This window comes from Oncorhynchus gorbuscha, linkage group LG20 (assembly GCF_021184085.1).
Source record: "Oncorhynchus gorbuscha isolate QuinsamMale2020 ecotype Even-year linkage group LG20, OgorEven_v1.0, whole genome shotgun sequence".
Taxonomy (NCBI): domain Eukaryota; kingdom Metazoa; phylum Chordata; class Actinopteri; order Salmoniformes; family Salmonidae; genus Oncorhynchus; species Oncorhynchus gorbuscha.
In genome coordinates this window covers 42,511,573-42,538,921 of record NC_060192.1, presented here as the reverse complement: position 1 = coordinate 42,538,921, position 27,349 = coordinate 42,511,573, and the positions used below count along the sequence as shown (strand labels likewise).

The 27,349-nt window shown below is 43.7% G+C and overlaps 1 protein-coding gene across 1 annotated transcript; it reads left to right on the top strand.

The window, feature by feature from the left end:
• The first annotated feature begins 10,906 nt into the window (after window positions 1–10,906).
• On the top strand, window positions 10,907–24,319 carry smpd1 (sphingomyelin phosphodiesterase 1). The gene is made up of 9 exons (XM_046317444.1): window positions 10,907–11,556; window positions 14,267–14,385; window positions 14,609–14,810; window positions 17,434–17,714; window positions 17,976–18,146; window positions 19,246–19,417; window positions 19,830–19,906; window positions 22,484–22,629; window positions 22,888–24,319. The coding sequence occupies exons 1-9, from the start codon at window positions 11,338–11,340 to the stop codon at window positions 23,340–23,342; spliced, it is 1,842 nt and encodes a 613-aa protein (XP_046173400.1). The 5' UTR covers window positions 10,907–11,337; the 3' UTR covers window positions 23,343–24,319.
• The last annotated feature ends 3,030 nt before the right edge of the window (window positions 24,320–27,349 follow it).

The following is a 27,349-nucleotide window of genomic DNA, read 5'->3' as shown; positions in this document are numbered from 1 at the left end:
GGACTCTTCTGGTATATGACTAAGGACTGTTCTGGTATATGACTAAGGACTGTTCTGGTATATGACTAAGGACTGTTCTGGTATATGTTCAACACACCAAGACAAAGGACTCTTCTGGTATATGACTAAGGACTGTTCTGGTATATGACTAAGGACTGTTCTGGTGTATGACTAAGGACTGTTCTGGTATATGACTAAGGACTGTTCTGGTATATGACTAAGGACTGTTCTGGTATATGTTCAACACACCAAGACTAAGGACTGTTCTGGTATATGACTAAGGACTGTTCTGGTATATGACTAAGGACTGTTCTGGTATATGACTAAGGACTGTTCTGGTATAAGACTAAGGACTGTTCTGGTATATGACTAAGGACTGTTCTGGTATATGACTAAGGACTGTTCTGGTATATGTTCAACACACCAAGACTAAGGACTGTTCTGGTATATGACTAAGGATTGTTCTGGTATATGACTAAGGACTGTTCTGGTATAAGACTAAGGACTGTTCTGGTATATGACTAAGGACTGTTCTGGTATAAGACTAAGGACTGTTCTGGTATATGACTAAGGACTGTTCTGGTATATGACTAAGGACTGTTCTGGTATATGACTAAGGACTGTTCTGGTATATGACTAAGGACTGTTCTGGTATATATTCAACACACCAAGACTAAGGACTGTTCTGGTATATGACTAAGGACTGTTCTGGTATATGACTAAGGACTGTTCTGGTATATGACTAAGGACTGTTCTGGTATAAGACTAAGGACTGTTCTGGTATATGACTAAGGACTGTTCTGGTATATGACTAAGGACTGTTCTGGTATATGACTAAGGACTGTTCTGGTATATGACTAAGGACTGTTCTGGTATATGACTAAGGACTGTTCTGGTATATGACTAAGGACTGTTCTGGTATATGTGCAACACACCAAGACTAAGGACTGTTCTGGTATATGACTAAGGACTGTTCTGGTATATGACTAAGGACTGTTCTGGTATATGACTAAGGACTGTTCTGGTATATGACTAAGGACTGTTCTGGTATATGACTAAGGACTGTTCTGGTATATGACTAAGGACTGTTCTGGTGTATGTGCAACACACCAAGAATAAGGACTGTGCTGGTATATGACTAAGGACTGTTCTGGTATATGACTATGGACTGTTCTGGTATATGACTAAGGACTGTTCTGGTATATGACTAAGGACTGTTCTGGTATATGTGCAACACACTGTTCTGGTAAGACTAAGGACTGTTCTGGTATATGACTAAGGACTGTTCTGGTATATGACTAAGGACTGTTCTGGTATATGACTAAGGACTGTTCTGGTATATGACTAAGGACTGTTCTGGTATATGACTAAGGACTGTTCTGGTATATGACTAAGGACTGTTCTGGTATATGACTAAGGACTGTTCTGGTATATGACTAAGGACTGTTCTGGTATATGACTAAGGACTGTTCTGGTATATGTTCAACACACCAAGACTAAGGACTGTTCTGGTATATGACTAAGGACTGTTCTGGTATATGACTAAGGACTGTTCTGGTATATGTTCAACACACCAAGACAAAGGACTGTTCTGGTGTACGTGCAACACACCAAGATTAAGGACTGTTCTGGTATATGACTAAGGACTGTTCTGGTGTATGTGCAACACACCAAGACTAAGGACTGTTCTGGTATATGACTAAGGACTGTTCTGGTATATGACTATGGACTGTTCTGGTATATGACTAAGGACGGTTCTGGTATATGACTAAGGACTGTTCTGGTATATGTGCAACACACCAAGACTAAGGACTGTTCTGGTATATGACTAAGGACTGTTCTGGTATATGACTAAGGACTGTTCTGGTATATGTTCAACACACCAAGACTAAGGACTGTTCTGGTATAAGACTAAGGACTGTTCTGGTATATGACTAAGGACTGTTCTGGCATATGACTAAGGACTGTTCTGGTATATGACTAAGGACTGTTCTGGTATATGTTCAACACACCAAGACTAAGGACTGTTCTGGTATAAGACTAAGGACTGTTCTGGTATATGACTAAGGACTGTTCTGGCATATGACTAAGGACTGTTCTGGTATATGACTAAGGACTGTTCTGGTATATGTTCAACACACCAAGACTAAGGACTGTTCTGGCATATGACTAAGGACTGTTCTGGTATATGACTAAGGACTGTTCTGGTATATGACTAAGGACTGTTCTGGTATATGACTAAGGACTGTTCTGGTATATGTTCAACACACCAAGACTAAGGACTGTTCTGGTATAAGACTAAGGACTGTTCTGGTATATGACTAAGGACTGTTCTGGCATATGACTAAGGACTGTTCTGGTATATGACTAAGGACTGTTCTGGTATATGTTCAACACACCAAGACTAAGGACTGTTCTGGCATATGACTAAGGACTGTTCTGGTATATGACTAAGGACTGTTCTGGTATATGACTAAGGACTGTTCTGGTATAAGACTAAGGACTGTTCTGGTATAAGACTAAGGACTGTTCTGGTATAAGACTAAGGACTGTTCTGGTATAAGACTAAGGACTGTTCTGGTATATGTTCAACACACCAAGACAAAGGACTGTTCTGGTATATGACTAAGGACTGTTCTGGTATATGACTAAGGACTGTTCTGGTATATGTTCAACACACCAAGACTAAGGACTGTTCTGGTATATGACTAAGGACTGTTCTGGTATATGACTAAGGACTGTTCTGGTATATGACTAAGGACTGTTCTGGTATATGACTAAGGACTGTTCTGGTATATGACTAAGGACTGTTCTGGTATATGACTAAGGACTGTTCTGGTATAAGACTAAGGACTGTTCTGGTATATGACTAAGGACTGTTCTGGTATAAGACTAAGGACTGTTCTGGTATATGACTAAGGACTGTTCTGGTATATGTTCTGGTATATGACTAAGGACTGTTCTGGTACACCAAGACAAAGGACTCTTCTGGTATATGACTAAGGACTGTTCTGGTATATGACTAAGGACTGTTCTGGTATATGACTAAGGACTGTTCTGGTATATGTTCAACACACCAAGACAAAGGACTCTTCTGGTATATGACTAAGGACTGTTCTGGTATATGACTAAGGACTGTTCTGGTGTATGACTAAGGACTGTTCTGGTATATGACTAAGGACTGTTCTGGTATAAGACTAAGGACTGTTCTGGTATAAGACTAAGGACTGTTCTGGTATAAGACTAAGGACTGTTCTGGTATAAGACTAAGGACTGTTCTGGTATATGTTCAACACACCAAGACAAAGGACTGTTCTGGTATATGACTAAGGACTGTTCTGGTATATGACTAAGGACTGTTCTGGTATATGTTCAACACACCAAGACTAAGGACTGTTCTGGTATATGACTAAGGACTGTTCTGGTATATGACTAAGGACTGTTCTGGTATATGACTAAGGACTGTTCTGGTATATGACTAAGGACTGTTCTGGTATATGACTAAGGACTGTTCTGGTATATGACTAAGGACTGTTCTGGTATAAGACTAAGGACTGTTCTGGTATATGACTAAGGACGGTTCTGGTATAAGACTAAGGACTGTTCTGGTATATGACTAAGGACTGTTCTGGTATAAGACTAAGGACTGTTCTGGTATATGACTAAGGACTGTTCTGGTATATGTTCAACACACCAAGACAAAGGACTCTTCTGGTATATGACTAAGGACTGTTCTGGTATATGACTAAGGACTGTTCTGGTATATGACTAAGGACTGTTCTGGTATATGTTCAACACACCAAGACAAAGGACTCTTCTGGTATATGACTAAGGACTGTTCTGGTATATGTTCAACACACCAAGACTAAGGACTGTTCTGGTATATGACTAAGGACTGTTCTGGTATATGACTAAGGACTGTTCTGGTATATGACTAAGGACTGTTCTGGTATAAGACTAAGGACTGTTCTGGTATATGACTAAGGACTGTTCTGGTATATGACTAAGGACTGTTCTGGTATATGTTCAACACACCAAGACTAAGGACTGTTCTGGTATATGACTAAGGATTGTTCTGGTATATGACTAAGGACTGTTCTGGTATAAGACTAAGGACTGTTCTGGTATATGACTAAGGACTGTTCTGGTATAAGACTAAGGACTGTTCTGGTATATGACTAAGGACTGTTCTGGTATATGACTAAGGACTGTTCTGGTATATGACTAAGGACTGTTCTGGTATATATTCAACACACCAAGACTAAGGACTGTTCTGGTATATGACTAAGGACTGTTCTGGTATATGACTAAGGACTGTTCTGGTATATGACTAAGGACTGTTCTGGTATATGACTAAGGACTGTTCTGGTATATGACTAAGGACTGTTCTGGTATATGTTCAACACACCAAGACTAAGGACTGTTCTGGTATATGACTAAGGATTGTTCTGGTATATGACTAAGGACTGTTCTGGTATAAGACTAAGGACTGTTCTGGTATATGACTAAGGACTGTTCTGGTATAAGACTAAGGACTGTTCTGGTATATGACTAAGGACTGTTCTGGTATATGACTAAGGACTGTTCTGGTATATGACTAAGGACTGTTCTGGTATATGACTAAGGACTGTTTGTTATGCAGGTGAGTGAGGACCCAAAAGCGACTTAACAGAAACTGAGTTTATTAAAGTCCAAACAGAGATAACATAATCCTCAATCCTTTACAGGAAATGTCCAAACGGGGAAAACATAAATCCTCTAGTTGTTGAGGGGAATTGCAGGATAAGCGGCAACAGACTGCAGGTCCCTTCGGGTAGGCGCGGGCCGTAGCGGACAGAGACACCTGCTCACACGCAGCATCTGATGATAAGGCAAAACACGACAGGACGGAACAAGGACACAGCATACAGCAAACAAGAATCCGACAAGGACAGAGGCAGAAACCGAGAGAGAAATAGAGACCTAATCAGAGGGCAAAATAGGGGACAGGTGTGAGAGAGTAAACGAGGTCGTTAGGAGAATGAGGAACAGCTGGGAGCAGGAACGGAACGATAGAGAGAGAGAGGGATAGAGAGAGAGAAAGAAACCTAATAAGACCAGCAGGGGGAAACGAATAGAAGAGAAAGCACAGGGACAAGACATGACACTATATGACAATACATGACACTGTTCTGGTATATGTTCAACACACCACTGTTTCAGCAACAGTGAAGGTTTTAAAGGACATCCACTGTGCTCTTGATAAGAAGTTACATTGTGTTGTCTGTCTTTATTGATTTGTCGAAGGCATTTGACACCGTGCACCATGCTGTGTTAGTGCAAAGGTTAAAATGTTGTGGAATTACTGGTCATGCTCTAGATTGGTTTATAAATTACCTCTCAAATCATACATAATGTGTAATGGCGGATGGTTGTAAATCTGAGTCCATAGAGGTGTGCTCAGGTGTTCGGCAAGGTTCTATTTTGGGCCCATTGTTGTTCAGTGGTATATCACTGAGTTGTATATCAACAACATTGTGGATCTTATTGGGGATCATGGGGATCTTATTGAAACAGCGGATGTTCATTTTTATGCACATGATACTGTTCTTTATTCAAGTGGTAGTAGTTTATCTTTAGCTTTTGAAAATGCCTTCAGAACAGTCCTTCATCTGATACGATAGAATCTGTATGATTTAAAGCTGGTTCTAAATTTGCGTGAAAAACAAAATGCTTTTTTTTTTCAAATGCCAGGCATGTTACTAATCATGTCATTGCTACATTGGCTGGACATACGATAGAGCAAGTTAAAGTGTACAAATATTTGGGTGTGTGGGCTGATGACAAGCTGAGCTTCACTGTTTATATAGAGAACTTGATAAGGATGCTCAAGCTGAGAATAGGTTTTTATTATCAGCATAAGGCTTGTTTATCTTTTGAGTCCAGGAAGGAGCTGGTACAATGTACATTACTGGCGGTTTTAGATTTTAGTGATGTTATATACAGTGGGGCAAAAAAGTAGAAATAGTGGTCATGGTAGAAATAGCTTTAGTTACTTAGCTCCTTGGTCCTGGAATTATCTCCTGTACATTTAAAAATGTGATGATCTCGTTTCATTGGTGGAGTTCAAACACTTGATTGATGTATATATCACAGACGAGTGTAATTGTCTTTAGGACAGCTGTTTTTAGTAAAGATGTTTGTGTTTTTAAACGTAAAATGTTTCTGTTGTACTGTATGTGTGTTTATAGTTTTGTTTAATGTTGTAAGTTGTTTCTTAGAAAAGAGATGTTATCTCAATGAGAAAGAACCGGTATAAATAAATGTTTAAAAAAAAGAAAATTAAAGAAGGAGTGGTCTGATATATGGCCAAAATACCAAGACGAAGGACTGTTCTTAAAATGCCAAGCCACTTTAAAATCACTACACTAGTCCAGTTGTTTCTAATCACTAAACTAGTCCAGTTGTTTCTAATCACTAAACTAGTCCAGTTGTTTATAATCACTAAACTAGTCCAGTTGTTTATAATCACTAAACTAGTCCAGTTGTTTATAATCACTACACTAGTCCAGTTGTTTATAATCACTACACTAGTCCAGTTGTTTCTAATCACTAAACTAGTCCAGTTGTTTATAATCACTAAACTAGTCCAGTTGTTTATAATCACTAAACTAGTCCAGCTGTTTCTAATCACTACACTAGTCCAGTTGTTTATAATCACTACACTAGTCCAGTTGTTTATAATCACTACACTAGTCCAGCTGTTTATAATCACTACACTAGTCCAGTTGTTTATAATCACTACACTAGTCCAGTTGTTTATAATCACTAAACTAGTCCAGTTGTTTCTAGTCACTAAACTAGTCCAGTTGTTTATAATCACTACACTAGTCCAGTTGTTTATAATCACTACACTAGTCCAGTTGTTTATAATCACTACACTAGTCCAGTTGTTTCTAGTCACTAAACTAGTCCAGTTGTTTCTAGTCACTAAACTAGTCCAGTTGTTTATAATCACTACACTAGTCCAGTTGTTTCTAGTCACTAAACTAGTCCAGTTGTTTATAATCACTAAACTAGTCCAGTTGTTTATAATCACTACACTAGTCCAGTTGTTTCTAGTCACTAAACTAGTCCAGTTGTTTATAATCACTACACTAGTCCAGTTGTTTATAATCACTACACTAGTCCAGTTGTTTCTAGTCACTAAACTAGTCCAGTTGTTTATAATCACTACACTAGTCCAGTTGTTTATAATCACTACACTAGTCCAGTTGTTTATAATCACTACACTAGTCCAGTTGTTTATAATCACTAGACTAGTCCAGTTGTTTATAATCACTAAACTAGTCCAGTTGTTTCTAATCACTAAACTAGTCCAGTTGTTTATAATCACTAAACTAGTCCAGCTGTTTATAATCACTACACTAGTCCAGTTGTTTATAATCACTACACTAGTCCAGTTGTTTATAATCACTAAACTAGTCCAGTTGTTTATAATCACTAAACTAGTCCAGTTGTTTATAATCACTACACTAGTCCAGTTGTTTCTAATCACTAAACTAGTCCAGTTGTTTATAATCACTAAACTAGTCCAGTTGTTTATAATCACTAAACTAGTCCAGTTGTTTATAATCACTAAACTAGTCCAGCTGTTTATAATCACTACACTAGTCCAGTTGTTTCTAATCACTAACCTAGTCCAGTTGTTTATAATCACTACACTAGTGCTTCATGTGTTCTGTTTTTGTCTGTTTCATATTTTACGGTTTTGTTATATTCTATTTATGTTTTTTTTCATGGATGGATTATTGCAGTATTTTACCAGCATCCAAATGAGTTCAATAGGTCAGCTTGTCTTGTTGAGGACAGGACAAAACTAGAACAGATCCACTAAACTAGTGTTGTTTATAATCACTAAACTAGTGAGAGTTGTTTATAATCACTAAACTGGGTTTATAATGAGACAGAAACTCAGTGGGTTGTTTATAATCACTAAACTAGTCCAGTTGTTTCTACTAACCTAGAGACAGATCAGTGGGTTGTTTATAATCACTAAACTAGTTGTTTAGAATCAGATCAGTGGGTTAGTGAGACAGATCAGTGGGTTGGTGAGACAGATCAGTGGGTTGGTGTTTATAATCAGAGTTGTTTATAATCAGTGGGTTAGTGAGAGTTGTTTATAGATCAGTGGGTTAGTGTTGAGACCAGATCAGTGGGTTAGTGATACAGATCAGTGGGTTAGTGAGACAGATCAGTGGGTTAGTGAGACAGATCAGTGGGTTAGTGATACAGATCAGTGGGTTAGTGAGACAGATCAGTGGGTTGGTGATACAGATCAGTGGGTTAGTGAGACAGATCCCTAACCTGGGTTAGTGAGACAGATCAACCTGGGTTAGTGATACAGATCAGTGGGTTAGTGATACAGATCAGTGGGTTAGTGATACAGATCAGTGGGTTAGTGATACAGATCAGTGGGTTAGTGAGACAGATCAGTGGGTTAGACAGATCAGTGGGTTGGTGAGACAGATCAGTGGGTTAGTGATACAGATCAGTGGGTTAGTGAGACAGATCAGTGGGTTAGTGAGACAGATCAGTGGGTTAGTGAGACAGATCAGTGGGTTAGTGAGACAGATCAGTGGGTTAGTGAGACAGATCAGTGGGTTAGTGAGACAGATCAGTGGGTTAGTGATACAGATCAGTGGGTTAGTGATACAGATCAGTGGGTTAGTGATACAGATCAGTGGGTTAGTGATACAGATCAGTGGGTTAGTGATACAGATCAGTGGGTTAGTGATACAGATCAGTGGGTTAGTGATACAGATCAGTGGGTTAGTGATACAGATCAGTGGGTTAGTGATACAGATCAGTGGGTTAGTGATACAGATCAGTGGGTTAGTGAGACAGATCAGTGGGTTAGTGATACAGATCAGTGGGTTAGTGAGACAGATCAGTGGGTTAGTGATACAGATCAGTAATAATAAACTTAAATAGAGGTATTTGCGTTGTTTATTATGACATTAACAATGCTCTACATCAGAGTTTATATAACTTATCAATGCTTATAAAACCACGAGTCCCAAATAATATTCCTTACGTAGTGCACTACTTTTGGCCCCGTGGTCAAAAAGTGTCACACGATAAAGGGAGTAGGGTGCACCCTGGATCCAGTATAGTATAGTATAGTGCCTTTAGGTTGTTTTTGCTGCCAGTTGAAATCTAAATGTAATAATATGGAGGCACTAAACCATGATATCCCATCCAACTACCTCATCTCATTACTGTTATTTTTATTTTTTGCTCCTTTGCCACCCCAGTTTCTCTACCTGCACATTCATCTTCTGCACATCTATCACTCCAGTGTTTAGCTGCTAAATTGTAATTATTTCGCCATTATGGCCTATTTATTGCCTTACATCCCTCATCTTACCTCATTTGCACACACGGTATATAGACTTTTCTGTTGTGTTATTGACTGTATGTTTGTTTATTCCATGTGTAACTTTGTGTTGTTGTTTGTGTCAAACTCCTTTGCTTTATCTTGGCCAGGTCGCAGTTGTAAATGAGAACTTGTTCTCAAGTGGCCTACCCAGTTAAATAAAGGTGAAATAAAATAAATGTATAAAATATAATTCAGTCTTTGGCAGATGGTTGACTGGGAATGTATCCCAAAGGGCACCCTAATTCCCTAGTGCACTATATATACAGAATAGGGTTCCATTTGGAACACAACCTAGGACAAACAAAAGTAAAATAACAAAATGGCCGTTGTTGCATCGTGCTTATCTGTAGCCTAATTCCCTAGTGCACTATATATACAGAATAGGGTTCCATTTGGAACACAACATAGGACAAACAAAAGTAAAATAACAAAATGGCCGTTGTTGCATCATGCTTATCTGTAGCCTAATTCCCTAGTGCACTATATATACAGAATAGGGTTCCATTTGGAACACAACCTAGGACAAACAAAAGCAAAATAACAAAATGGCCGTTGTTGCATCATGCTTATCTGTAGCCTAATTCCCTAGTGCACTATATATACAGAATAGGGTTCCATTTGGAACACACCATAGGACAAACAAAAGTAAAAGAACAAAATGGCCGTTGTTGCATCGTGCTTATCTGTAGCCTAATTCCCTAGTGCACTATATATACAGAATAGGGTTCCATTTGGAACACACCCCAGGACAAACAAAAGTAGTTGGAAATGCTAAATTGGCCGTTGTTGCATCATGCTTATCTGTAGCCTGTAGACCCTCCATGTCTGTGTTTCTGACGAGGAGATTAGATTAAATAGCACATGCTGCATGTTGGAAATGCTAAATTGATCAGGTTTGAAGAAGAAAAAAAGTAATAGTTTTCTTATTGATGGAAAAGTAGACCTTACTGACCATTCCCATATAACGCTTATAACATATAACACATATTATTAAATATAACACATATTATTAAATATAACACATATCATTAAATATATTAAATATAACACATATCATTAAATAATATCATTAACTATAACACATATCATTAAATATAACACATTAACTATAACATATCATTAAATATAACACATATCATTAAATATAACACATATCATTAAATATAACACATATCATTAAATATAACACATATCATTAAATATAACACATATCATTAAATATAACACATATCATTAAATATAACACATATCATTAAATATAACCCCTTGGACCATAAAGGAAAGAAGCCTTCAGGCATTATTGTGTTTTTATCCTCATTATTCTATTTATTTATTTAAGGTATGTAAATGTTGACGTTAAAAATCCACGGACGAACGTAACGATTCAATGAGTGATTAGTAGTAATTGACCAATGGAATGGCTCCAATCTGACACAGAGAACCCATTTATATCACATTGTAAACCGGTTCTGTCATGTGATCAGTCAGCTGATCTCTGTACTGGCTCATAAAACAAGGCAGTCATCGGGCCATTCGTCTGTGTTTGTTTGTTGTTCAGCAGTTTTCGGGTGTTAGACCCGAAGGTTGCGCTCTCGATTCAGCAGCACGCGAGTTTGTCACTTATCGTTTCTATTTATTGCAGCTCTGTAGACTTTTATAACGAGGGAAACAAAGCTGTCATCACAGCGCTTCCTGGTTTTTTTTATTACATCGGTGTCGCAACCAAACAGAACACAACAGCTGCGAATGCAAACTTGGTTATTGCGTGATAGCTGACTAGTTAACTAAGCAACTAGAGGTTTTAGAAAAAAAAGCAATTTGGATGGTTTATTTTTGTAATATATTTTTCAACTATTGGACTGAAACATTGTTTTGAATCCCCTTTCGGCGAGCTGACTTCGCTGTTGAGCAGAACAATGCGCTTCGCACCTATCCCCTGCGCGGTGGGGTTGCTGTGTTGTGTTCTGGTGTTGTGCTCGGTACCGTTGGGGACCTCGTTCCCCGTGCAGGACGAGGGGAAACCGGGCATAACGTTTCTGGAAGAGGTCGGGCGTCTCCGGGTCGGGTTCAACTGGCGGAACCTGACCTGTCCGGTGTGCAAAGTCCTCTTCACCATCCTGGATGTCGCTCTGCTGGTAAGATGGCACCCTATTCCCTATATAGTGCACTACTTTAGACAAGAGCCCTATGGCACCCTATTCCCTATAACTAGTGCACTACTTTAGACCAGAGCCCTATGGCACCCTATTTCCTATATGGCCCTTGCACCCTATTCTCTCAATGCAATCTTAGGGCTCTTGAACTAATAACCTGCACTAACCCGATTAGTACACTGTAAACGCCTGGAGCGATTGGTGCATGTAGAGCAGGGAGAATGACTGCATGTCGGTACTAACACGTGGGGCAGCTGATCACGTGACTTGGGGCAGCTGATCACGTGACTTGGGGCAGCTGATCACGTGACTTGGGGCAGCTGATCACGTGACTTGGGGCAGCTGATCACGTGACTTTGCCTTGACCCGGTTCTGTGAACTAAAACGGTTTATCTATGTGACCTTGAGTTGGCAGAGCTTTATCAAACTGTCAATGCCAATGGGCAAGCAATATTGGCCTACCAAGCAAAAAGACAGTAACTAACACATTTTTGACCAAATGAGCAATGTAATTTGTTTTACTACATTTCAATATACCTATGTGGGAAAGTATCGTGCCTCTATTGTGTTTAGGAGACAATGGGGGTCATGTTAGCAGTAACTGGATAAAGTTACTGTGAAACCAAGGTAAATTTAAAAGCCATTTCTCAGTTCCACTCTGAGCAGTTACTACCTTTGTGCTTGGTCGGGCAGAATAGATGGGTTGGTGGTTTAGCAACACAACTGATACAGGGGCTAGATGAGGTTAAACAGACAGGGTGGTTGAGCAACACAACTGATACAGGGGCTAGATGAGGTTAAACAGACAGGGTGGTTTAGCAACACAACTGATACAGGGGCTAGATGAGGTTAAACAGACAGGGTGGTTGAGCAACACAACTGATACAGGGGCTAGATGAGGGTAAACAGACAGGGTGGTTGAGCAACACAACTGATACAGGGGCTAGATGAGGTTAAACAGACAGGGTGGTTGAGCAACACAACTGATACAGGGGCTAGATGAGGTTAAACAGACAGGGTGGTTGAGCAACACAACTGATACAGGGGCTAGATGAGGGTAAACAGACAGGGTGGTTGAGCAACACAACTGATACAGGGGCTAGATGAGGGTAAACAGACAGGGTGGTTGAGCAACACAACTGATACAGGGGCTAGATGAGGTTAAACAGACAGGGTTGGTGGTTTAGCAACACAACTGATACAGGGGCTAGATGAGGGTAAACAGACAGGGTGGTTGAGCAACACAACTGATACAGGGGCTAGATGAGGGTAAACAGACAGGGTTGGTGGTTGAGCAACACAACTGATACAGGGGCTAGATGAGGGTAAACAGACAGGGTTGGTGGTTGAGCAACACAACTGATACAGGGGCTAGATGAGGGTAAACAGACAGGGTGGTTGAGCAACACAACTGATAGAGGCTAGATGAGGGTAAACAGACAGGGTTGGTGGTTGAGCAACACAACTGATACAGGGGCTAGATGAGGGTAAACAGACAGGGTGGTTGAGCAACACAACTGATAGAGGCTAGATGAGGGTAAACAGACAGGGTGGTTGAGCAACACAACTGATACAGGGGCTAGATGAGGGTAAACAGACAGGGTTGGTGGTTGAGCAACACAACTGATACAGGGGCTAGATGAGGGTAAACAGAGGGTTGGATGTTCCATGATACTTAATCCTAGTAGCAAGCACTCCAGGCCTGTTCATCTGTCTGTCAACAAACTAAGGTAGCTGAAATGACGAGCAACCAAGATCACACTTATTTTTTATTTTTTTAAACTAGGGTATAACGCGATCTGTTGTGTGAAGACAACTGAAAGTAACACAGATTAGAGGCCTGACGAGAAGACTGCTCTGTGGTTTGGCCTGGTGGTGAGTGAACGTCGCTGAGGCTAACAGTGTGCTTTTGGTTGACACTGCAGATAGTCAGATCTCAACGTCGTGCTTCATGCCCCTAACAACCCAGAAGGGTTGTGATACGGTAACGTTTCCGGTCTGCTTAGACACCAATGAGATGGCAGTGGGGTCTGGTCTGTTTACTTCATTGACTGTGTAATATGAACCAGGTACCAGCTGGGTCTGGTCTGGTTAGTTCATTAACTGTGTAATATGAACCAGGGACCAGCTGGGTCTGGTTAGTTCATTGACTGTAGAGGAACCAGGTACCAGCTGGGTCTGGTCTGGTTAGTTCATTAACTGTGTAATATGAACCAGGTACCAGCTGGGTCTGGTCTGGTTAGTTCATTGACTGTAGAGGAACCAGGTACCAGCTGGGTCTGGTCTGATTAGTTAATTGACTGTAGAGGAACCAGGTACCAGCTGGGTCTGATTAGTTCACTTGCTGTGGATGAACCAGAAAGGAGCCAATGAAATGTCTGTCGTCTGTCAACCAATAGGGTTGAGAACCTGGTTAGTAGATTCACAAAATCAGGAGGGAATAAACAGAGAATCTGGACTCATCCCATCAGGATTTTGATTATTATATTTTTATATTGCAACCTTAATCTTAATATCTCATATCTGAGGAAATTGGTGGTTCTCTCCTCTCCCATGTACAGTGATGTGATGAGAGGCCTGTATCAGTCTAACCTCTCTCCTCTCCCATGTACAGTGATGTGATGAAGAGTGGGCTGTGGCAGAGGCCTGTATCAGTCTAACCTCTCTCCTCACTACTTCCTGTCCCATGTAGAGTGACGTTAATGAGGAACGTGTTGCGCGGGCTGTGGGCGAGGCCTGTATCCGTCTCCACCTGGCTGAAGAGCGGGTCTGTCGTCAAATCACAGAGCTGTTCAGAGATGACTTCATCAGGTAGGCTTGGGATTGGTCCTGATTATCTGATATCTGGTGTTCTAGAAGTTTGCTGCAGTGCATGGTGGGACAGTGAGTGAATACACCTAGCCTCTGAAGAGATGCTGTCCTCCGCATTTATTTAAAGAGGTGATGTGCTTAGCTGCACCTGGACCACATGCCTGTGTTTCCATGGAGACGGGCAGGTGTATGTAATGGTTATGTCCTTCCTCCTGTTTTTCAGGGCCTTGCAACAGTCTCTGTTGTGGCCGTCGGAGGCCTGTGCTCTGCTGGTTGGGAGGTCATGCGGACGCTTCGATATCTATGCTCCCTGGAACGTAACCCTACCCCGGATCCCCAAACCCCCAGTCACCCCGCCCGCACCCCCCAAGCCTGGAGCACCACAGAGCAGGGTCCTCTTCCTCACAGACATACACTGGGATCAGGTTAGTCAAAATGTGGTAGGGCAGTTTTTCAGACCTCTCCTCGGAAGACGTTTCACTGTGGTTGTAGTCCTGAACTAGCTCATCTAATTCATTAATATGTTGACCAGTGCCTCTGGGAGTGCCTGGGAGTGCCTCTGGGAGTGTCTCTGGGAGTGTCTCTGGGAGTGTCTCTGGGAGTGTCTCTGGGAGTGTCTCTGGGAGTGTCTCTGGGAGTGCCTCTGGGAGTGCTCTGGGAGTGTCTCTGGGAGTGTCTCTGGGAGTGCCTCTGGGAGTGCCTCTGGGAGTGCCTCTGGGAGTGCCTCTGGGAGTGCCTCTGGGAGTGCCTCTGGGAGTGCCTCTGGGAGTGCCTCTGGGAGTGCCTCTGGGAGTGCCTCTGGGAGTGCCTCTGGGAGTGCCACTCGCCTTAATCATTCCTTTTGATAAAGCAGTAGCTATACAATGATGCATGTGCAGAAAAGACAGGAATGCCAATGGCGGAGGTGGCGCTCTGTTTCATAGCCACATTTCTGTGAAGCTCATGTTAAGTGTTGTGGTTACAAGTTCACCTGCCTCATATATATAGATATATTAGATATCTATATATAGATATATTAGATATATATCTATATATATATCTTTATTTTGGGCTGCTGCTGAAGGCCACCAAGTGTTACAGTCAGTATTTGGATAACGTGTTCAGTGCTTGATAGTGTAAGATGATAAAGAGGTCTTTTCTTTTCTGGGTGACCTGAACATTGACTGCTTAGTAAACTAGGTGTCCGAATGAAGAGCACTTCTAACACGTGTAATATAACCCAGGTTTATCACTCAACCAGCTAGATTGAGTATCAATTAGGTTTGGATTTGTGACATCCGCTTGTATTGATTATATCTTCACTAATTTGCCAGAGCCTTTGCTCCAAAGAAATATCCGTTCCCATTGGCTGTAGTGACCATAATTGCGGCAATGACAAGGCCAATGGTTTGAGCCTAAAGAGATTAAAACAAGTCAGGCTGATCAGCTGATTGGTTGACGTACTGTCCATTGAGATGTTACTAAACCCAACAAAAATAAATTATTTTACCAAGATGAATGACATAAAACCCAATGGGGGGGGGGGGGAATAGCTTAAATGATTTCATGGGCAGAAAACCCAATTAATCTGTCGTTCATTGAAGTTAATGGGTCATTTTTAATAAAAACTTTCGACCTTGCCAATCATTTCATTGACTTTAACTAAACGTTGACAAACTCCGTGAAATGTCAGTGAAGTACGGTTGAGTGGTATCAGATTATTATCTCTCGTCCTAGGATTTATAAGGTTACCGGTTTAGTACACAAGGGGGCGCCAACACATTCCAAAAAGCCCATGGGGGGGGGTGTCTGTTACCAGAATACTGAAACGACCCTGGGTTTACAAGCACGGAAACCGACACTGCCGTTCGAACGTGTTTTTGCGCACTGTCGATAGCGCACTGGACTTTGGGCTAGAAGGTCGAGGGTTCGAGTCCTGCTCCCTGCCTGTCATTACAATAGTAGCAAAATCAGCACAATTAATACTGGATTTCAATGGAGGCTGCTAACTAAATATGCTAACACACAAATAAACTAATTGCAAAGACGGGCAATCCAGCTCATAAAGTTGTGTGTGTGTAGGTGCTGCCAAATGCCATTGTTGGTGCGTTTGGACATTTTTACAAGCGAATGTGAATGCATGCTTGTCTACAGGAGGGATTTATGCACTAATTTAGCAAGGTAAACTTCGGAGTCGCCTAAGCATTATCTTGCTGTGTTTTGTAAACTCATATCTAAAATGCTTATTGTAATTTCTGCTCGGTTATGTATCCTGGACCAAAAAAATGTAAAGGGAACGATTTTAATGAGTGAATTCGTGTAAGGAAATCAGCCGACGTAAATATATTAATTAGGCCCTAATCTATGGATTTCACCTGACTGGGAATGCATTCATTAGGCCCTAATCTACGGATTTCACCTGACTGGGAATGCATTCACTAGGCCCTAATCTACGGATTTCACCTGACTGGGAATGCATTCACTAGGCCCTAATCTACGGATTTCACCTGACTAGGAACACATGTTGGTTATTTGATTCGGCTGCCCTGCGCGCTGGGTAGTAGGCCAACTGTTCCCATTGTGAACCATTTCATGTGTCTGAAGGTACAAACTCTGGTATGGGGAATAATGCATTTTATTTTGTAAAGTGGTTTCTTGCATCAAACACAATCAATCACCTTGTCTAAAGGACAAGAGGATTAACAGGTTGTCACACTCCCCCCAAAAAACGTCTCCTGGAATGTAGGTCTACATTTAACACAACTCTTTGGCTGCTACTGTAGGCTGAATGATAGAACCGTTGTTTCCATGGTAAAATGTTATGGGATGCATTTTCTCCGTTGTTTGTGATGGTAGACCTCTCTGATAGACCTTTTTGACCACCCATTACAGAAATACATTTAGCTTCACCTTCAGCTAACGCAAAATCGCTTCACGCGTCATTCATTGTTGCCAAACATTATTCCTGTTCTATAATGTCTAGTTTTATATGGACCCCAGGAAGAGTAGCTGCTGCTTTCGCAACATTAAAATGCAACTAATGTCCATCCCGGTGTTATTTGTGAACAGGAGTATGCAGTGGGCAGCTCTGCTGACTGTAAGGACCCGCTGTGCTGTCGTAATGAGTCTGGATCTCCCAGCTGGAATCAGAGAGCGGCTGGGTTCTGGGGCTCCTACAGTAAATGTGACCTGCCCCTGAGAACTGTGGAGAACATGTTGGAGAACGCAGCACGAACCGGACCATGGGACTGGGTCTACTGGACAGGAGACATACCTGCTCATAACATCTGGTCTCAAACCAGGAAGCAGCAACTGTCTGAACTCACCGTAATCACCAGACTGATACACAGGTACACAATCTCTCGTGTTTGCGTGTTTGCGTGTTTGCGTGTTTGCGTGTTTGCGTGTTTGCGTGTTTGCGTGTTTGCGTGTTTGCGTGTTTGCGTGTTTGCGTGTTTGCGTGTTTGCGTGTTTGCGTGTTTGCGTGTTTGCGTGTTTGCGTGTTTGCGTGTTTGCGTGTTTGCGTGTTTGCGTGTTTGCGTGTTTGCGTGTTTGCGTGTTTGCGTGTCTAAGTTGTATGGTAACTGACCACCTTATTTTACTCTCTGTAGTCACCTAGGTAACTTGAAGGTGTACCCGGCGATCGGTAACCATGAGAGCACCCCTGTCAACAGTTTCCCCCCGCCGTTCGTCCATGGCAACCGGTCGTCACGCTGGCTCTATGACACCATGGCCGAGGAGTGGGCGCCATGGTTACCAGAACAGGCCCTGAAGACTCTTAGGTCTGATAATGATTTAACTTGAGAATCTTCTAGTTCACCATAGTTCTTAATTTAGAATTGTTTTTATTTAACCTTTTATTTAACTAGACAAAAACATCAAACTGATCCCAGATTTGTACTTATCGGAAACTGATCCCAGGTTGGTTGGTGGGATCCAGACAGTCCTCTGTAGTGGGATCCAGACAGTCCTCTGTAGTGGGATCCAGACAGTCCTCTGTAGTGGGATCCAGACAGTCCTCTGTAGTGGGATCCAGACAGTCCTCTGTAGTGGGATCCAGACAGTCCTCTGTAGTGGGATCCAGACAGTCCTCTGTACCAGACAGTCCTCTGTAGTGGGATCCAGACAGTCCTCTGTAGTGGGATCCAGACAGTCCTCTGTAGTGGGATCCAGACAGTCCTCTGTAGTGGGATCCAGACAGTCCTCTGTAGTGGGATCCAGACAGTCCTCTGTAGTGGGATCCAGACAGTCCTCTGTAGTGGGATCCAGACAGTCCTCTGTAGTGGGATCCAGACAGTCCTCTGTAGTGGGATCCAGACAGTCCTCTGTAGTGGGATCCAGACAGTCCTCTGTAGTGGGATCCAGACAGTCCTCTGTAGTTCTGACAGTCCTCTGTAGTGGGATCCAGACAGTCCTCTGTATTCCAGACAGTCCTCTGTAGTGGGATCCAGACAGTCCTCTGTAGTGGGATCCAGACAGTCCTCTGTAGTGGGATCCAGACAGTCCTCTGTAGTTCTGAGGTAGTGGTTGTATTCCCCTGCTCAGTCATTGCATGTGTCAACCAATGGTTGTGTGCTATGTCAATGACTGCATTTGGCCACTGGATGTAGTTTGTTAAACACCTACCCAGGTATCAGGTTGTTGTATCCTATGATGAGGTTAGCTGATCTGTGGGGAAAACTGTGGAAGACACATTTCAGTTGAATGCATATAGTTGTACAACAGACTAGGTATCTCCTTCCCCGACTGCATTGCAGACGTATGCCAGATCTCACAATCCCTGGATCAGCTGAACACATACATAGTGTTCAGACCTCTACTCTTCCACATTTTGTTACGCTACAGCCTTATTCTAAAATGAATTTCCCTCTCTCTCTCCAGGCATGGTGGGTTCTACACGGTAGAGGTCCAGCCAGGTCTTCGAGTGGTGTCTCTGAACATGAACTTCTGTGCCAGGGAAAATTACTGGCTGATGGTCAACTCTACTGACCCTGCTAACCAGCTCCAGTGGCTGATCCACATACTACAGGCCAGTGAAGAGAAGGGAGAGAGGGTGAGGAGAGAACCCACTCCACTGTCTGGTCAATATACTACAGGCCAGTGAGGAGAGAGTGATGACCCACTCCACTGTCTGGTCAAAATACTGTAGACCAGTGAGGAGAGAGTGATGACCCACTCCACTGTCTGGTCAATATACTGCAGACCAGTGAGGAGAGAGTGATGACCCACTCTACTGTCTGGTCAATATACTGCAGGCTACAGACGGGGGGAGGAATTGGGAAGGAGGGAGTGAGGTTTGAGAATAGGGGTGTAACTAACCTGTAACCATTGTATCTTTCTCTCTCTCATGGCTCTCACTGTCCCCCTTGTCTCACTGGGTCCCCCCTCCCCCTTGTCTCACTGGGTCCCCCTCCCCCTTGTCTCACTGGGTCCCCCTCCCCTGGGTCCCCTTGTCTCTGTCTCAGGTCCACATCATCGGTCACATCCCCCCTGGTCTCTGTTTGAGCAGCTGGAGTTGGAACTACTACCACATCATCAACCGGTAGGAAGAGATGGTCAGGGATGTGAAATTTGCCATTTTGAATCCAATATAGGGGACCTAAGTGATTCGTGTAGAACCCGATGGGAAGTTTGGGGGGGGTTTGAGTTACGGGAAGGGGGCTGGGGTCTTAGAATCACTATTGGCTGTCAGTGAATGAGTGATGTGCGTTTGGACCAATCCCGGCTGTTTCCAAGGCTCAGCCAGTCGTTCACATGACAACAGAACGCAGCGCCCGACTGAAGAGAGAAGAGACTTGTCCCGTTACAGCAGCGCGACTCCCTGAACGGTAACTGAGGTAACGGTAGGTGAGGGACCGGGGCGGGTAACGGTAGGTGAGGGACCGGGGCGAGGTAACGGTAGGTGAGGGACCGGGGCGAGGTAACGGTAGGTGAGGGACCGGGGCGAGGTAACGGTAGGTGAGGGACCGGGGCGAGGTAACGGTAGGTGAGGGACCGGGGCGAGGTAACGGTAGGTGAGGGACCGGGGCGAGGTAACGGTAGGTGAGGGACCGGGGCGAGGTAACGGTAGGTGAGGGACCGGGGCGAGGTAACGGTAGGTGAGGGACCGGGGCGAGGTAACGGTAGGTGAGGGACCGGGGCGAGGTAACGGTAGGTGAGGGACCGGGGCGAGGTAACGGTAGGTGAGGGACCGGGGCGAGGTAACGGTAGGTGAGGGACCGGGGCGAGGTAACGGTAGGTGAGACTTACCTGATCAAATCATTAATCATCACGACAGTGCTTTTTTTTGCGAATGCGTTTGTTAAATCACCCGTTTGGCGAAGTAGGCTGTGATTCGATGATAAATTAACAGGCACCGTATCGATTATTTGCAACACAGGACAAGCTAGTTAAACTAGTAATATCCTCAACCATGTGTAGTTAACTAGTGATTATGTTAAGTTTAATGCTAGCTAGCAACTTAACTTGGCTCCTTGCTGCACTCGCATAACAGGTGGTCAGCCTGCCGCGCGGTCTCCTCGTGGAGTGACGGGTGGTCAGCCTGCCGCGCGGTCTCCTCGTGGAGTGACGGGTGGTCAGCCTGCCGCGCGGTCTCCTCGTGGAGTGACGGGTGGTCAGCCTGCCGCGCGGTCTCCTCGTGGAGTGACGGGTGGTCAGCCTGCCGCGCGGTCTCCTCGTGGAGTGACGGGTGGTCAGCCTGCCGCGCGGTCTCCTCGTGGAGTGACGGGTGGTCAGCCTGCCGCGCGGTCTCCTCGTGGAGTGACGGGTGGTCAGCCTGCCGCGCGGTCTCCTCGTGGAGTGACGGGTGGTCAGCCTGCCGCGCGGTCTCCTCGTGGAGTTAAATGAAATCTGCATCCAAAAATGCTGATTGTAATGAACTGGAATCGGCCCTAATTAATCAGTCATGCCGATAACAATGGCTGGCTTTCTTGACTTTTTTTTTAGCTGTGAGTTAAGTTCACATTAACCACTTCTTTGACACAGACTGATCATGTAGATTATAGTATTTTGTTTTACTTATTTAAACCCTGTGTTTCCCCCTAGCAGGGATTTGTTTTGCGTGTTTGAAAAAGTATCACCATTTTGGACCCTCACCAGTTGGCATCACTGTCTGCGTGTGTTCATGTAACAGTTCTCTTATCCTTGGTAGCCACTGCATGCAGAGGCACCGCCATGGGAGGGCATTGGCCCATCTACTTTGGAGCCAATCAGAATGAGTTTTTTTTTTCTTTCCCACAAGGACTTTCTATTACATACAGAAATATTCCTCAGTTTCATCAACTGTCAGGGTGGCTGGTCTCAGATGATCCCACATGTGAAGAAGCTGGACGTGGAGGTCCTAGGTTGTGAGGCCGGTTGGATGTCCTGCAAAATTCTCTAAAATGACCTCTGTAAACAGCTCTGGTGGACATTCCTACAGTCAGCATGCCAACTGCACGCTCCCTCAACTTGAGACATCTGTGGCATTGTGTTGTGTGACAAAACGGCACATTTTAGAGTGGCTTTTTATTGTCCCCAGCACAAAGTGCACCTGTGTAATGACCATGCTGTTTAATCATATTGATATGCCACACCTGTCAGGTAGATGGATTATCTTGGTAAATGAAGAAATGCTCACTAACAGGGATGGAAACACATTTGTGCAGTAAATTAGAAGCTTGTTGTACGTCTGGAACATGTCTGATCTTATTTATTATGTCTCAGAAAACATGGGACCAACACTTAACATGTGTTATTTTTGTTCAGTGTGTTCCAGCCTGGGGTTATATAATCTACTCGTGTTGAGAGTGAGATATAATATATATATGTATTAAAAATCCCAGACTGGTACCAATCTGTCAGTTAATTTATTTTATATAGTCATGTGGACTCCAGACCACATTCAGTTCTGTCACTGGTTCTCACACCTCTCCTCAGGGTTAGGGTTGACCCGTTCCTGAGAACACCAACTAACCAGCAAACCCTTGACTAGATTAACCCCGGTGAGCTAGTTCAGGGTTTCAACAAAATAGTCTTTTCCTGAGGGAGAGGTTTATGAACTAGTTCTTTCTGACTGTAGTTCTGGATCAGATTTGTTCTGCTGTGGGTGGTTTTAATGTGTGTATCCGTCTGTGTCTAGGTATGAGGGTACGATCACAGGTCAGTTCTTCGGCCACACGCACATGGATGAGTTTCAGATGTTTTATGATGAGGCGACGATGACTAGGGCTGTGGGTGTGGCCTTCATCGCTCCCTCCATCACCACCTATGTCAACCTCAACCCAGGTACATGCATGCGCACACACACACACACACACACACACCTCCAACCCGGGTCAGACTCTATAGCCACCGATTGCCCTGACCCCTGACCTCACCCCTGCCCTAACATCCCCTCACCCACACTTGAATTTGTTGCCTCTCAATCAGAATGTATGGTCTCTTCTACTCTGTCACGAAGACAAGATCTCAAACTGTTGTATAGTCATGTACTAGAGACAGAAAACAAATCATAGAGCTTCTCTAAATGTTTCCGGTTGCCAGGTTACCGGGTCTACCTGGTCGACGGTAACTACGAGGGCAGTTCCCGGTTTGTTCTGGACCATGAGACGTATATCTTAAACCTTACAGAGGCTAACCGACAGCCTGAAGGGGGGTTCTCCTCCCTGCTCCCCACCACCTCACGACACACCATCTTCCACCCTGATCCAAACCCCAAATGGACCCTCCTCTACCGTGCTTCCGAAGCCTACGGCGTCTCATCCCTGTTCCCGTCGGACTGGGACGGGCTGATCAGGACCTTCCTCCAGGACGACCGTGTGTTTCAGCGGTTCTGGTACTTCAGACATAAAGGCCATGTGTCAGAGCCCTGTATAGACGCCTGTAAGACAACCGTTGTCTGTTTCCTACGTTCAGGCAGATATGACGAGCTGGAGCAGTGTGACCTGTTGGAGTTCGGGGGAGATATGGTTTCAGCTGTTAGGAAGACGCTGTGTTGAACAGAGATGGGTAAACTTTGAATGTCGGTCATGTTGTCACCAACTGTTCAGGACATTGAATGTGATTCTGGGTAAGTGAAATGTCATGGAACACTGGTTGAACCATCAACCAGTCTGTCCAATCAGTATGTGTTGTCAGAGGACATTTACTGCTAGTGAATGTCAAAAATAATGGGAGGGGGGGGGGCTGTTTTCAAGTTGTTTTTACAAAGACCGAACGTTGAATCTCTCCACTGAGGAGTTGAGTCCTGAAGTGTTCATAGTGAAGTCTCCAAAGGGTTGCGTTGATAGTTACTGTATTCATTTAGCCTAATAGATTTCATCACGTTGCGACAGAGTTGAAGGTGTCTGCTTGCTCAGCCCGGGGCGTTTTCGGAATGACTGAAGGGGGGGAGAGCAGCAGCTGGTGTTGAAATTAAGTCAGTATTTTGGTGTGATGTTTTCCCCGGAATGAGATTGATTCGACTTCAGTTGTTGCCTGTCGCATCCACTAGTTACTTAGCAACCAATTTACATTGATGAACTGGTTACTTAGATTAAGGTCAGGATTCAATCCATTGTTAGCTATGTGCCATTTAAAAATAAAAGGTAATTTTCTGAATTTTGAGCTGAGAAATACAGAGTTTTCTGGTCAATGCTGTCTCTCTCTGAACATGGGAACACTGCCGTTTTCTCAGATGGTGCATAACTGACAGTATGATCAGAATCTCGGGTCTTCATTTTCTGGTTTTGTGAAAGCTGTTTTAAGAACTGGTGTCCAGATTTTATTCTTGAACCATTTTCAGCTCTTTGTTTTCAGTGAGTTGTTTGCACATGTTGTGAAATGAATATACTGGTGATTTTCAGAGTCTACTACACCAATAACTTCCACTCTCATTCAGCACTTTAATTTCTGGATTGTCCTGTGTGTGTGTAACATGTCTGTAATTATTAAAAAGATGAACATTTTTGTGAATAAAGATGCATTTTGAGATTTACTTAATTCGTTGCCTTTTCTGGCCCAGTGATTGGAAAAGGGGAGGGCGCTCAACCGATGTGAATCGTGATTATCATTGAAAGGGTGCAAAGCTCACCATTGTTTTTATTGATACAACTATTATGGTTGAAATTTCAGCCTTAATCAGAACTTGTAAGTCAAAAAGTGGCTAGTTCATATCGGTCTCGATGCTGAGAGATGTCTAAAGGCCGGGACCGGAGAGAAACCTCTGCCCTGTGGAGTTCACAAAGCATATTGCATGGTCAAGCAAGGTAATGTTTCAGATACCAGAAAGTAGCAAAGAAAACAGGAGCTGCCTCCACTATTCCAACACCATTTCAACTTCATTAGACTGACTAAAACACAATTAAGTCCACTCAACATGAGCTAAATATCGTATTGATTTGTGTAAATAAATAATAATTTGCTCAAGCCAATGCCATGGTGACACTCATAGTACAAGCTTATGTTGTCCTAGCCTAACTTTAATGGGCAACAATATGCCAGGCCAGTGAGACACATTTATCCTTCTACATCTAGCTACATATTGACCTTCGATCCTCTCAGGAGCACAACCATGTATGAATTAATGGCTGGATCAGAATCGCCTTTATAATCATTGGCCAGTACGAATTCTAATTAAGTAAAACCACAAGTCCAAAACCACAAGTCCAAATCCCTATCTCCATCCATGGCTAATTTAGGAAAGGGATGATTTTTAGCTAGCTAACAAGATGAAACAATTATATTTTTTTCAATCAGTAATGTTTGGTTTCTGAGGCGATTAGTCTGAAGCCAAATCTAAACTGGCTTTCTTTTTTTGTGAGTGTCAGGATCATCCACAGCTGAGTTCACTCAGCTTAACTCTTATTTTAATTTTAACATGTGAGGCCAGATACTTGCTTCCCTTGAATTCAATGCTATGGGGGACGGCATCAGATACACAGACAGAGGTTGTGTTCTCTACACACACAGACAGGTGCTGTTGTGTTCTCTACACAGACTGAGAGGTGCTGTTGTGTTCTCTACACAGACAGAGGTGCTGTTGTGTTCTCTACAGACAGACAGAGGTGCTGTTGTGTTCTCTACACAGACAGGTGCTGTTGTGTTCTCTACAGACTGAGACAGAGGTGCTGTTGTGTTCTCTACACAGACAGGTGCTGTTGTGTTCTCTACAGACTGAGACAGAGGTGCTGTTGTGTTCTCTACACACTGAGACAGAGGTGCTGTTGTGTTCTCTACACACTGAGACAGAGGTGCTGTTGTGTTCTCTACACACTGAGACAGGTGCTGTTGTGTTCTCTACATAGATGGTTGGTCCTACGGTAGCACGTCCGGTGAACAGGTCAGGATTCCAAAGCCGCAGGCAGAACAGTTAACTGGAGCAGCAGCACGGCCAGGTGGACTGGGGACAGCAAGGAGTCATCATGCCAGGTAGTCCTGAGGCATGGTCCTACGGCTCAGGTCCTCCGAGAGGGTTTACTTAAATTCACACAGGACACCGGATAAGACCAGAGAAGTACTACAGATAACAAACTGACCCTAACCCCCCCCGAAAAACTACTGCAGCATAAATACTGGGGGCTGAGACGGGAGGGGTCAGGAGACACTGTGGCCCCATCCGATGATACCCCCGGGCAGGACCAAACAGGAAGGATATAACCCCACCCACTTTGCCAAAGCACACTAGAGGGATATCTTCAACCACCAACTTACCATCCTGAGACAAGGCCGAGTATAGCCCACAAAGATCTCCGCCACAGCACAACCCAAAGGGGGCGCCAACCCAGACAGGAAGATCACATCAGTGACTACCCACTCAAGTGACGCACCCCTCCAAGGGACGGCATGAAAGAGCACCAGTAAGCAAGTGACTCAGTGGCAGAGAATCCCAGCGGAAAGAGGGGAACCGGCCAGGCAGAGACAGCAAGTGCGGTTCGTTGCTCCAGAGCCTTTCCGTTCACCTTCACCTACTCCTGGCCCAGACTACACTCAATCATATGACCCACTGAAGAGATGAGTCTTCAGTAAAGACTTAAAGGTTGAGACCGAGTTTGCATCTCTGACATGGGTAGGCAGACCGTTCCATAAAAATGCAGCTCTATAGGAGAAAGCCCTGCCTCCAGCTGTTTGCTTAGAAATTCTAGGGACAATTAGGAGGCCTGCGTCTTGTGACCGCAGCGTACGTGTAGGTATGTACGGCAGGACCAAATCAGAGAGATACATGGGCTTGCTCCTACCTAATGCTTTGTAGGTTAGCAGTAAAACCTTGAAATCAGTCCTTGCCTTGACAGGAAGGAATCAGACAACACGCGTCTCTGACCTGTAGAATCAGACACAACACGCGTCTCTGACCTGTAGAATCAGACACAACACGCGTCTCTGACCTGTAGAATCAGACACAACACGCGTCTCTGACCTGTAGAATCAGACACAACACGCGTCTCTGACCTGTAGAATCAGACACAACACGCGTCTCTGACCTGACACAACACGCGTCTCTGACCTGTAGAATCAGACACAACACGCGTCTCTGACCTGTAGAATCAGACACAACACGCGTCTCTGACCTGTAGAATCAGACACAACACGCGTCTCTGACCTGTAGAATCAGACACAACACGCGTCTCTGACCTGTAGAATCAGACACAACACGCGTCTCTGACCTGTAGAATCAGACACAACACGCGTCTCTGACCTGTAGAATCAGACACAACACGCGTCTCTGACCTGCAGAATCAGACAAAACACGTCAGTTCTATTCTTGGCTTTTCTATCTGTAATGTCCGGCAACGGTTGTAACCCCGGCTGAACCCGGTGGTGACGTCATCATTCGTCGCCCTCAACACACTACTTCCTTCCCGTCTGATAAGTTGTCATGGGAATGCATTTACAAACAGAACCCTTCAACCGAAGAATCTGACTTTTTGAAAGTTGTGATACAGGTGTGTATATATATATATATATTTTCTAGTTGTATAGTCATTATTAATCATCAAGTCTCTATATGACAGACATGACATGTACAATT